At 45.1% G+C, this 12,453-nt stretch overlaps 1 protein-coding gene across 1 annotated transcript; it reads left to right on the top strand.

The window, feature by feature from the left end:
- Positions 1-3,476: 3,476 nt before the first annotated feature.
- On the top strand, positions 3,477-4,600 carry LOC128269743 (hatching enzyme 1.2-like). Its single transcript, XM_053007145.1, has 4 exons — positions 3,477-3,594; positions 3,650-3,829; positions 3,897-4,214; positions 4,275-4,600. The coding sequence occupies exons 1-4, from the start codon at positions 3,477-3,479 to the stop codon at positions 4,598-4,600; spliced, it is 942 nt and encodes a 313-aa protein (XP_052863105.1).
- The last annotated feature ends 7,853 nt before the right edge of the window (positions 4,601-12,453 follow it).

Here is a 12,453-nt window from a genome sequence, read left to right as displayed (position 1 = left end):
GGAACAAAACAGAGGAACTGGAACAGATTTATTTATTTTCAAAGCACGGAAAATCAATATTTTACTTCGATAAAATAATTTCAAAAGTAAATTCGTCATCCTCTCAACCCCTATACAACGGCGTGTCCGACTACCCGAAGTAAAGAAGTCACGAATCCATTGTTTGAAGTATGTAGTAAATATGCAACAGTTAAGGCAACAGGCACGCAGGAGTGCATTACGGATAGCAACGGGCATCAAGAGAGTCATACTCATACATAATACATACTTACTTATAAAATTAGTTGTTATACAAGAACAAAACCAAAACATACAAAAAAGAAAAAAAACGAAACAAACGATTCTACAAATACACACATATACTGGATGGATTTAGAAAATGAGAGAAAGTAAATTTCTTTTTGACATTGCCTTATTAACATTAACAAATCAAAGAAGCGGACAACTCTACTGTGGGTTACAGAAACGTCTAGAAAGAACATTAACGAGTGGCGATTACTGTGGCTTTCCACACAGGGATGAAAATAGTAAATATTGGAAGATTTCGAAAAGTAAGGACGGATAGAAGCTTAGCCCTTATCAAACCAATACTTCTTGGCTGCATGTAGTACGATGTGTGTATGCCTATATACAGAACAAACCTTCATGTACACAAGAGGGTCAGAATCAGAAGGGGGTTTTCAGAATAATGAAAAAGACACCACTTAATTAGAAACTCGAACCACAGGCACACACATATTTTGAAGAAACAACATTCTAATAATCAGCATTAACCAACCTGTTGATACTCGCACACCCTGGGAACGAAAGTCTTTTCATTGAAGCGCATCTTGGCAATACGCGTCGGGCTGTAGGAAGTTGTACAGCAAATGGATGGTTGATTTCGATAAGGATTAAACGTAAGTAAAACCGGGAGACTCAATGTACACGTAATAGCCAATCATTCTCACCACACAACCATATATATACACAAACACGATCTTTTCTGGTGGCGCGCTCGCGAATGGAATGTTTGTCGCAATAAAGCCCAGAACAACTTCAACTTTTTGCGAAAGATGCTGTAGACAAACAGTAACCAAACTATTATACAGTACAGAGGGCAGGACATTTACAGAAGGACGAACCTATAGGGTACACTATATTTAATCGCTGAATAAAAGGAAATAACTAAATATAATATATAATATCAATGTACTTTAAACGTAACTCTGCAGTTATAAATTAGACATAACACAACATTGAATAAGGAATGAAAATATGTATTAAAAAACACAATACTTTTAATAAGATACGGTGGTAGATTTGGTTTATCGTGTAAGACAGAATATGCAGTAACATATAAACGCATTTAACATATAGGTTCACACTGAACGCCACAAAAAAAAAACATACTGTATAACTGAGCAAACCGAACCCATTTAGAGAATCCAGTTGGAAAACGGAAACCCCATATGAAGATAAAGTGCGAATAAAGGATTAAACTGAAGTGCGCTAGTTATCCGAGTTTGGGTTCGTCGTTCGTTGGTTCGACAACTTTATTACACGTTGTGTGTTCTTACACCTACCCCCTCTGCTCCGTAACCGTAATCCAACCCAGAAAATAGATGAAACCTAGAGAGAGACTATCTGATACACGTGTAAGTCCCTTCGAAACAATTGCAAAGCGTAAAGTAACAACTGATTTATTTAAAATGCGGGTATACGTGTTTTTAGAATACTACCTGCATCCTCAATTACTATTAAGTTCACTTAAGTACAAGTACACAATCGACAGTTACTATGCAAGTTTGTCTGACGAAGACAAACAGAAAACTAGTTTTTGGTTTGTAAGCAGCCAGAAACAATGTATAAAAAACCAACTCTAGTAACGTTTGATGGATGTTTAGTAGCTCTGAAGGCACCGTCGTCGATTCGTTGAACGTCGTTAAAACATCATACAAAAACCAAATCAACCTTGCGTGAGGCCTCATAGCGATCTACTAACGCACCCTCGAACACAGAATCGATACAGCTGGGAAAGCAAGGCATGGTTATGATTTGATACTGAGCAACAACCAATCGATGGAGATCTAATTTATGCTCCAAGCACAGGCACGTTGAGAGAAAGTATTCACTCATTTTTACTTTCATCCCTTATCATTGACCACAAACACAGGAAAAATCAGAATGGGCTAGATGGGTTTATTATGAGTACAACAGCAAACGAACGGAAAATGGTGAGAAAATGCAAATAAAAATAAAACTGATTGTTTGTATGGAAAAAGTAATGAAACATTTAACGAAGAAATAAGGCAGAAGACCAGAACGGTTTGCCTTCTGTGAACAATTGATGACATTGTTCTGCTGTTGCGTGTTTCGTTCGGCATTTGGGTCGTTTGCACAACAGGTAAGTTGATCGGGGTTGACTTAGTTCCCTAGTACCATTTTCTTAACGAACGCGATGTGGCTACGATCGCTGGCCGCCATCATTATCACCAGTCTGCAACTCAAACCAACGGGTAACTCGCCGCGTTTGCCATTTTTTCTTGTCGACTTTGATGATTCGTTTCGTTGTTGCTTCAGAAAAGAGTCCAACTGTCCAGCAAGATTGTCCTTTGAAGAAGTCAGTTCGTTACGGTAATCCGATCGTGGATGTACTCCCAAAACACTACCGTTGGCCCAACGCCTCGGTACCGTACTTAATCGGTGATGGGTTTGGTGAGTTAAATCGCCTACGTTGGGTGGCGAGAGAGCCTGGTTGTAGCGATCGTTTCAGATTCCCAAGAAGTAGCGACCATTTCGAAGGCGATGGAAACCCTACAAAACGTATCCTGTGTACACTTTGTACGAAGATCGCACCAGGATAACTATTTGCTGGTAACGAATCGTTTGGAAGGTGGGTGCTGGGCTGATACGGGCCGCCAAAAGCAACCTCCAACGGTATGCATGCGGACGATCCTTTAGCGGAGGCTTGTTTGATGATTTATCACTTTTACTGGTCTCCTTGATTGAAGTATCTAAACATCCCTCGCGAGTGTACACACAACTTGGGTACGGTCCTCCACGAGCTGATGCACGTACTGGGTTTCCTTCATCAGCATACCCGTCCCGATCGTGATCGACACGTGTGTATCCTGTACGAAAACGTGCTCCCGGAGCCGGGTGCCTTGTACAATTACGAGATCGCCGAACCGTGGACTGATTTGGCATTCCCCATGCCCTACGACTACGAAAGCATTATGCACTACCGATCGGACATGTACAGCATCGAACCGGGCCGTCTGGTGACGATGGTACCTCAGAAACCGTGGATCGACACGGCGATAGGACACCGCGATCGGTTGACAGAGTTTGACGTATTGGCAATAAACTTCCTCTACTGTGTCTAAACAAAGCCCAGTGATTGTGTTCGTTTAGTCCGCAACACTCCATCTGTCTTCTAACGACGCAGATCAGTGTGTTCGAAAGCGTTGAGGTAACAACATTGTTGGGTGAGAATGATTCGCTCGTTGGCAGTCTGGTTGCTACTTGGCTCGTGCGCCGCAGCGGACTTGATCCCGATCGATCTTTCTATTTTTGGAACCACACTGTACCGGTTGATCGACACCTCTGTTGGTAAGAGCTTACTAATTGATACCGGGAAAAAAGATGACATTTAATGTGCTCATAGACGCGCTCGTGAGAAACCATGATCTATCGTCCGGTGTGGAACCGTGGGAGTTGGGTAATCTGGTCGGTGGCGACATGAGACTGCCAAGGCCTCGATTTGCCATGGCCTTGGCCGGAAGTCCGTCTGCGGCGTACCGTTGGCCCAATGCGACCGTCGTCTACTCGATCGATGGAAGCTTTAGTACGTATTTCCATTAATTCAACGCACGTATGCAGCCGTTGATGCGGTTTCTTACCGTCCGAGGCAGATTCTTCAGAGCTGGAGTTCATCAGCGGGGCTATGCGAGAGTTCGAACGGCTCACCTGCGTTCGGTTCCGCCGGCGTAGAATCGGATCAACGGAAGACGTGGCGTTTGTGTCGATCGATAACACCGATGCCGGTTGCTGGAGTGATGTGGGGCGTGGTGTTGGACGTACGATCGTCAATCTACAGCCCGGTTGTGTCAACTCACTCACAACGCCGGTCCACGAACTGATGCACTCGCTCGGGTTCTACCACGAGCATAATCGGCTAGATCGGGACCGCTACGTCACCGTACTGTACGACAATATGAGCCCCGACTATTGTGAGCGAATATTTGTCGAAGATGTGAAAAAACAGTTACCCAACCGTGTTCCATTCACAGCCTTGCAGAGTAATTTCGACCTGGTTGATCCTGGAAATACGACCACGTACAATGTACCGTACGATCTTGGCAGCATAATGCACTATCGGCGGAACGCTTTTTCAGTTCGTCCTGACGAGCTCGATACGATGCGCCCGTTAGTGCCGTGGGACGGTGAAATTGGACAACGGACAACCCTTACCTGGTACGATGCGCTCCTGATCAACATCATGTACTGTGGGGTTCCGGTACCAAGGGAACCTTTGCCGGTTCCGTCACGGTGGATCCCGGCGAGGGCACACGGCAGACGGGACCGTTTTCGTTTCCGAAGGCACTTGCGCAACTAATGTGACTTTTGTTTTAACTTTTCACTTTTATGTTGATGTTGTTGAGTGTAGAAAAGGAGCGTTGCGTAACGAAATGACAGAACACAATAAAAACCGTTACCGACGGTTGCGGCCAAGCAGCCTAAAATCCGAAAAAGTTCCCTGTTCCCTAAACCGCTGGCATGGTGGATGTGTGAATTGTATCCATTTTCGCGAAGGAGCTTCAGTCACGCGAAACGGACCCGAGTGCGGAGTTCTTAGAGTCTGTCAGAGACAGATTCGCTTCCTGTTCCGTCCGTGAAATCGGTTCGGAGTGCAGTGAGCGGGAAAAGTTCAAGTGAAATAATTAACTGTTCGGTGCAGAAGCACGAGCATCAAATTAGTATCTTTCATAAGTCGGCCGAAAGATACTGAAGCAGCTCGTTTTATTTTTGTTTTTCGAAAAACAACAATAGTCACGTTGAAAGGTCTCCCGTTTTGCTTTGTATGTAATCTTTTTGCTGTATTATATCGTGTACGCCATAATTGAAGTAAAAATTGATAAACTATTAGTATTAATACTGTTGCTTGGCACATTTTTATTCGATAGTTTTGCGTTACGATTTACTTTTAAAGAGCGCAAAATGTAGGAAAAAATTGAAAAAAAAAAAATAAAGTATGGCAGTGGCAAAGCATCCCGTTTGCCCACCCGTTTCGAAATGAATCGTTCAACTAATCCACTCGTCGATTTCGGAAGTTTACCGCATTTTATGCATCACTTGTTCCGTGAATCTTGACCGAAACCCAAAACCAAGTTTCTTTGCAGAACTTTCCGAGGCAGCAGTCCCGGCGATTCCCGAGAATCCTGTGTTTGTCTCGGTATCTGGTTCGCCGTGCGTCGAAAGTGATTCGTGTTGCTATGTTGTCGAGCAGTGCCCCCGGAGGCCCCGGAGGGAATTTCCCGGTCGATTTCGACGGAGCTTCGAGCGATGTTTTCCGGTGATGCGTATTCAAAAACGCGCTCCCAGTGAAAACCTTCGGTGGGTCCCCGGTTTGGGAGTTAATTATCGTTCGTTTGTTGGATTCGAAAATTGTGTTTTCGTGTCGAATGTGTTTGGGCCGCTCACGATCCACGGTGCGTCGAATGGGCTTCGGCGCACGAGGGGAAAGTTGTGGCAAAGTTTTATTAATTTATTTCGACCTTTTGAACTGCTCTGAAGAATGTTGTTCCCGAGAGTGGAAAACAAGGTTTCTGGGGCCACCGACGCCCGAAGAACATACATTTCTCGGCTCGGCTCGAAGGGGCAGCGGTTGGGAGATTAAAAGGACCGCAGGAGGTGGACACGGGTTGGTTGTACGTGCGTGCATCGTGTGCGAAGTCCAACCCAAAATTCAATGAAATAGATTTCGGGCAGACCAAAGCGAGCAGTTCCGTTTGCTGGGGACGAGTTTTCATAAAAGGATAATGCTTGTTAGTGGCATGATTAACACATCGTATGCATGAAAAGTCCATTTCCGACCAACGGACCCTTCGGTCGTTCGGTCCCTTGTGGTCAATGTGGGCAAATGGTACGGGAAAGGCTTTTGGTGCGAACCAAAGGGCTTCGGAGGTGGGGTTCCACAATGGATCAAAAATTTGTCATAAATTATCCGCCACAATGGACCTCGTCGCAAAACGAATGTTTAAGGATTTCAATTCGGATCTGCCAGTGACGTAGTGAATTCGTAGTAAAGGATTCGGAAGCAATGGAGCGTTTTATTGGGGAAGTTCCAGAAAGGTTGGTACGCTTCGTTTAGAGATATCCTTTCGTTGTGGGGCATATTAAAGTGAAAACTTTTTTCTCAAACAAGAAAATACTATTATAAACGATATTTTCAGAGTAAATAAGAGTATCAAACCGTACTGTTTATTAAAACGTCGGCTTTCACGCTTAGGTTCACTATTTGCCCGCCTCGAACCAGCCAGGTGTATGTTTACCTGTGAACTTTTCCAAAAGCCGTGGCCGTTCTCACGTGGCCGTTGTTCGAAAGTAAGCAAAGTAGCAAAACGTGGCGGAAACACACTGGTATTCAATGGCCGGAAAAGTTTCGCCAAGGTAAATGGTAAACATTTCGAACGCAGCCAGTGGCCAGAGAAAAGAGTTTGGAACGGAGTGAGACTCGTTTGTTTGCCTTGCGGCGCGGATGTTGTTACTTCGTGTTCGCGCTGTAGTTTTCCAGTTGGTCACAGCAGTGCACGAAGTTCGCGCCACACAAAAGCGTGGTTTCGAGATGGAGTGTTAAAAGAGAAGTTATAATCTGCCAGTTTCATGAAGCTAAGTGCTGTGAGATCGATCGACAATTGCGTTGCATTGTTAACAATAAACGTTGAACATGTAGATTGTACTTGAATCATGTTTATAAGTTTGTTATGTTCTGACAATCTTTGGCGACATTGAAGAAGGACGCTTATTGAGGCATTACAGTAAAGTAAACAGTGTCCTCGTAGATTTTTTTTAATTAGAACCACTTCGAAACCGCATCACGGACATTTTGAATCTTTTGAATTGAAATGTTTGGTTTAAACTTACACAGATATCCAGAACGGTAATGACGATAAGCAGAAATATTCGGACGATTGATTTAAGGATCACGACCGCACGTGGAACCATAGTTACACAGTCGGCTAAACAAACCATAAACCATCGGCACCAGTTTGCCGTGCAGTTGGCAAAAGTTTACAATCTTCTGGGAATGTTCTGCGAAGGCAATCTTTCCCTAGAACGATACCGGCTAATGGAGGATCGCAACATCTGTGCCCCCGGGATTCGAGCTGGATACGGCCACCGCAAGCAGTCTGCTGCTGCTGGTCTCTGGAGTAGCGAAAACCCAAACATCCGATCTACGAGGACCAGCCTCAGCTGACCAACTTTCCAACCAGAACCGGAGCGGAGCAAACCATCCAGCCGGAAAGACGCTTCGGGATGACTTACACAATTATCCGGACGAAGGCACCGCCATCCCAGTGTTTATTCATCTATCTTGCATTCGACGGTAAATACGAGTCCAGATCCGGAGACTCGACGAGGAGCACACCGGGGAGAATCCGGTGTGTCCTCCGGTGGATCAGACGACGATGAGAATCGATTCAATTACAAGCTTTTGCAGTTGGCTTTCGATTGAAACCCTGTGTTGTCGTTTCTGTCAGTTTTTGGCAAAGAACGCGTTTCACTTTCGAGAAGAGGCCCTGGGCGACAGTGTAGCTCAGCGTTTAGATACGTCGAACCGGTGTCTGTGTTTAGCATCCTTTCCCGGAAAACTCGAATTCTGCGGAATTTCATTAACACTTCAAAAAGGAGCCTTATTGGGTTTATGTAAATCAATCGACAGACATAAAGTATTGTTTGAACAGTATCAACAATTGGGGTAGCGGAGGCCTTATCTTTCGTAGCTGTACGCCGCAAACCAAAGGAACAATGCATGGGCTCCATTGGGACACTAAAACCCGGAAGCACCGGAAGAACCCGGATGGAATCTTTGCACACTCGGGAAGCACATTCGTTTTATCTCGACCCGGAATGCGTGCCAAAATGGCGTTATAATATCGGATAGTACCGATTCGCCCGGACGTGCTAGTGGAAAGTTGTAGCTTGGACGTGACGACGCCAAATGCGACCCTTTCTAGGGCCGGGGACATGGAGATAAAAATCAAAACTACTAATAAAGTACCGTTTTCACACCGACCTATGATGGCGAGATCGGAGACCCTTTAAACCAGACGAAGCACCTCGCTGGGTCGTTAAGGGAGAGCGCAGCCTCATAGTAGAACACGGGTGCCGTCAGTGTTTTTATTGGTTTTTGGGGAAATAAAATCGTTCGTTGTCGCGTGGCGTGAAGTGGCGAATGCAAATTGGCCCAAATTACACATTTCTCCCGAACGCCCCCAGTGTGTGTGTGTGTGTTTTACTGTTTCCACCGTTATTTCCTGTTTGCAGAGACAAATTTAAGAATCGTGTGGCATTATTACGATCACCGTCGTTTGCCTTTCCTCTGGCGGACCGGTACCAGGCGAACGTCGGGACTCCGTGAGGATACGGGTTTCCGAATCGTACAAACACACCACCAATGCGATGTGCAGCCTTCTATTGTTGGCACACACACACACACATACGGGAATCCGTCGCTGCATGCAAGGACACGTATAAGAAGTGCATTGCCGTCAGTGTGCATGTGTCCTTTCGCTGTTTCTTACCGTTGCTCCTCGACTCGAGTGGTTCCGCATTAACTTTATGGATATGCTGGCAAAGTTGGCATCCGGATCCGTGGGGTGGCAGGAAGTTCTTAGTGCCAGATGCGACAACGTCTCACAATGCATGCCACGGTGTGGCGCAAAAGCAGTGTGGCCAATGTTATAATTTTCTTTCAAAATACTCTATATTCTATGTGAACAATAGTTTTGTAAGCTTCATATGGTGTTTAATTGAATAAGTAATAAGATATTCTGTACCGATGATCGAATGATGTGTAAATGAATCTTCTACAAATGGAGAACAACTTCTATTTTCAAGAACATTTACTTAAAAATGAGCGAATTGTAGAAGCAAACTTTTTGTTTTGAACCACGTTGCTGGTTTTCATGGTTCTTATGCAGAACGTTTAATTTATAAAATTCATTCATTCATTCAATTTGAAGGATGAAGCTTCGAAAGATTCATTAACTCATATTCAACTTTAACCTTCACCCGTACGTAGAGGAAACTTTTTCGAACCACCCTGTGTGTGGTACAATGTGGCACCAACCGGGCACCGGACAAAGTGCATCGATATGCATAAAACACTAAGTGCAATAATAGCAATCACACCCCAAACACACTAAAAATGATCACGTGCTTCCATCTTCCAACTTCCGGTCCGTGCCCGGTGCCACCTCGAGCCGGAAGTACGGTTTGCTCAATACCATTAGAGCCACCATTTGGGACTTGGGGCGAACGGAAGTTTCCATTCTGAAGAGTCCTTCGGTTTCGCTCGCGAAGCGACACACGGAACCGGAAATAATGTGCAATAAAAGAAAATAAAACAAAATATATTCGCAGTACGTGCCGGGCGGCCGCGGATGTGGACCACCGGAGCACCGTTCTGGACGGGAGTCCTGGGCGCGCTTAAGAAAACTATCGTAGATCGAACTCTCGGATCCGGGTGCTCGGATCGAACGAACGAGCCCGTGAATTGGATTGTTTCGCTAGGAAAGTGCCCGCGGCAATTGGGAGCCCGCCGAATCGTTTAGGCTAATATTCGGGAAATGGAAATGGAGCCGAGCCGAGACAGATTTGAATGCTCGCGTCTGGAACGGTGCGTTTATTTTACGATGTTTAGCATCGATGTGGTGCCCTGATACGGCGCGTGCGACGACATTGTCGCGCACTGCCAACCACTCGACAGGGTTTGAAATGCATTTGCGTGTTCGTTTAGCGCGACACATCCTTCGCGTGGTTGGCACCTTGGAATCAATTTTTACGGTGCCTGGAATCCGGGTTGTTTGCCAATTTTGTATCCGGGCCACCCACCAGGCCGCTTGTGGTGAGTTTTATCTTCCCGCTGTGCACCCGGTCCGTTTCCCGTTTTAAAATGTGTCCTGCTGTCTCTCGAGCAGCAGCAGCACTTATTCCTCTGTGATCGCCGCCGTTTCAGTAATTCCAAAAGGTCGATAAAAATTTCATTCCGATCAGCGTGAGTGTTTGAGCGACAGTTTTCCCTCCGTCCATTCCCTCGCCGAGTGAAACCGGAATTGGCAATAAAAATGCGATTCGCAAAATTCGATGATTTGATGCTGGAGTTTGGCAGCGGAAAGTGACAAAATGAAACCGTTTGGAAAGGCCGATGCCAAACGGTTGGAGCTTTCCGCGAATGCGATTGTGGAATTAAGTCGCGAAATGCAGGAAAATAAATCTCGATTGGTGTCACGGCAGCGATACGCGACTGCCACCGATCGTAACTCGGTTTATGATGCAGTTTGGCGTGAGGTTTCGATTTCGAGTGAAAGGTTTCGCCATCAAATTTAAGGCCGGTACAGACATCATACGCTCCATTTCTTATTTATTTTCGATTTATTGTCATTTTATTTAAATCATATTTTACGCATTTTCATCATGTTCTGTTTAAGTGCATTGCCAGGCAGCTCATTCGGTCATTGTTTGTCGCGCTCGCTGTTTAGTGAAACAAGATACTAGCTCCAAAGTTGATCTTTTTTCATGGACCGAACCGAACCGAAGAGAAAACTTTCCTTCAACTAAAATTACCTTTACAACCATTGCAAGGTGCCTCTGCAATGCAGCTTCTTTGTTTGTATGGCCTAAGGGCAGAAGAAAAAAGATAAATTAAACAGTAATAAGAAAAACTTTTGCATCCATCTGCCGGACTTTAGCACAGTTGTTTTTTTGTGAAGCCGTTCTTCCTTCCAGAACTATCGCATTTCCGTATTTTTATCCTTTACTAGCAGGCCCGGCGAACTCTGTTTCGCCCCAGAGGCAATGGGCCCCCGGTGATAGGAGCAGTCGGTAACGCTCGTCCCTGTATCGCAGCTGGCCATGGGTTCGATTCCCGATTCCGGCGTTCCAGGGGGTTGGCGCGGGACTAACAACCCGGCCCGTAAAAACGAACGTTTAGAAAGAGTATCAGAGATTAACATTGTCGCTGGTTGGTGCAGGCTAAAACCGTTCAACGGTCGTTGTCCAATAAGAAGAGAAGAACTTCATTTCGTCAGCTGATCTTGGAATTACTGGCAGTGTTTGGCGGAAATTTCAGGACAGTAAAATCATTGCCCCTCCAAAACATCTCGCAACATGCGCCAAACATCTCGATTATATACGTCATTCAGTTCACGATTTGGCGCTGGCATTCCTAATTGTTAGCTGGTATCTCCTCATTTATCTCAAGATCAGGATTTCTGGAATTGACACGAATTTAACCCTTCATTACTTTTCCCAAACAAACAAAAATCCAAACATTCGAACCCATCTCAAATGAAACACGGTACGGTACAATGGTTGGACACGGTACGGACAATGGACCATTGTAGTGTACCATTGTACGGTACAATTTCACTATTTTTAAGTAAATACTTACTGATAAATGTTTCCCTACGATTAAAATTACTCATCGAAATAAGAAAGTGCTTAAAAATAATGTATTCAATATTATTTCCACGCACGTTAATTTTTTTACGACGCGAAGGATCAAAGGAGATATGAGAGCCGTCGAATTGTCGAACTGCGAGAATTCTGGCCTTTGTCGCTAAACAATTGCTCGCAGTGGTTCGCGAGAATAACTTGAGACTCTCTCACTGGCTGACAATTTGCCAAACTATTCGGCGTTCGTGAGAGAGAGTGTAAGCATACGCAAGAGAGAGACAATTGCTTGCTGTTTCGCTCTCTGTCTATCGTTTGTCGATGCCGCCTCAGTGGAAGAGATCGCGGCGACCTTATTTGGATGGGGAAAGGGGGCGGGGGGACCTTGCATCAGCGAGAAAGAGAAGCCAACAATTGTTTGCTGTTGCGTGCTCTGTCTGTCCCGTTGCATATGAAAAAAAACACATTGTGCGTATTGTGGCTTCATTGTGACGCGATCGGATTATAAAAAGTATCCTATGTTACCCCCTTGGATCTAAGCTACCTCCACACCAATTTTCAGCCAAATCGGTTCAGCCGTTCTTGAGTTCTGAAAGGAATAACAATAACGCGGTACTCTTTTATATATATAGATGTCCCGCTTCCTGCTGGCTGCAAAGTTGAACATGTTAGTTACGGGCTAGCGCAAGCCAGTTGCAGGTACCTTCCCGTTTTTTTTGCATCACCCGTTTCCGGTGTCACCTTCTTGTTCCGGCTGCAGAACTCGCATTTTTCTGCCCATTTCTGGGTTGG

This window comes from Anopheles cruzii, chromosome 3 (genome assembly GCF_943734635.1).
Source record: "Anopheles cruzii chromosome 3, idAnoCruzAS_RS32_06, whole genome shotgun sequence".
Classification (NCBI taxonomy): domain Eukaryota; kingdom Metazoa; phylum Arthropoda; class Insecta; order Diptera; family Culicidae; genus Anopheles; species Anopheles cruzii.
The sequence above is the reverse complement of the archived record's forward strand: the minus strand, read 5'-3'. Positions and strand labels throughout refer to the sequence as shown.

Excerpts from the sequence above, each read along its gene's own strand:
- LOC128269743 (XM_053007145.1), top strand. The coding sequence starts at position 3,477 with ATGATTCGCTCGTTGGCAGTCTGGTTGCTACTTGGCTCGTGCGCCGCA. Across the intron at positions 3,595-3,649 it reads GTTGATCGACACCTCTGTTG|ACGCGCTCGTGAGAAACCAT; the intron begins GTAAGAGCTTAC and ends ATGTGCTCATAG. Across the intron at positions 4,215-4,274 it reads CAATATGAGCCCCGACTATT|CCTTGCAGAGTAATTTCGAC; the intron begins GTGAGCGAATAT and ends TTCCATTCACAG.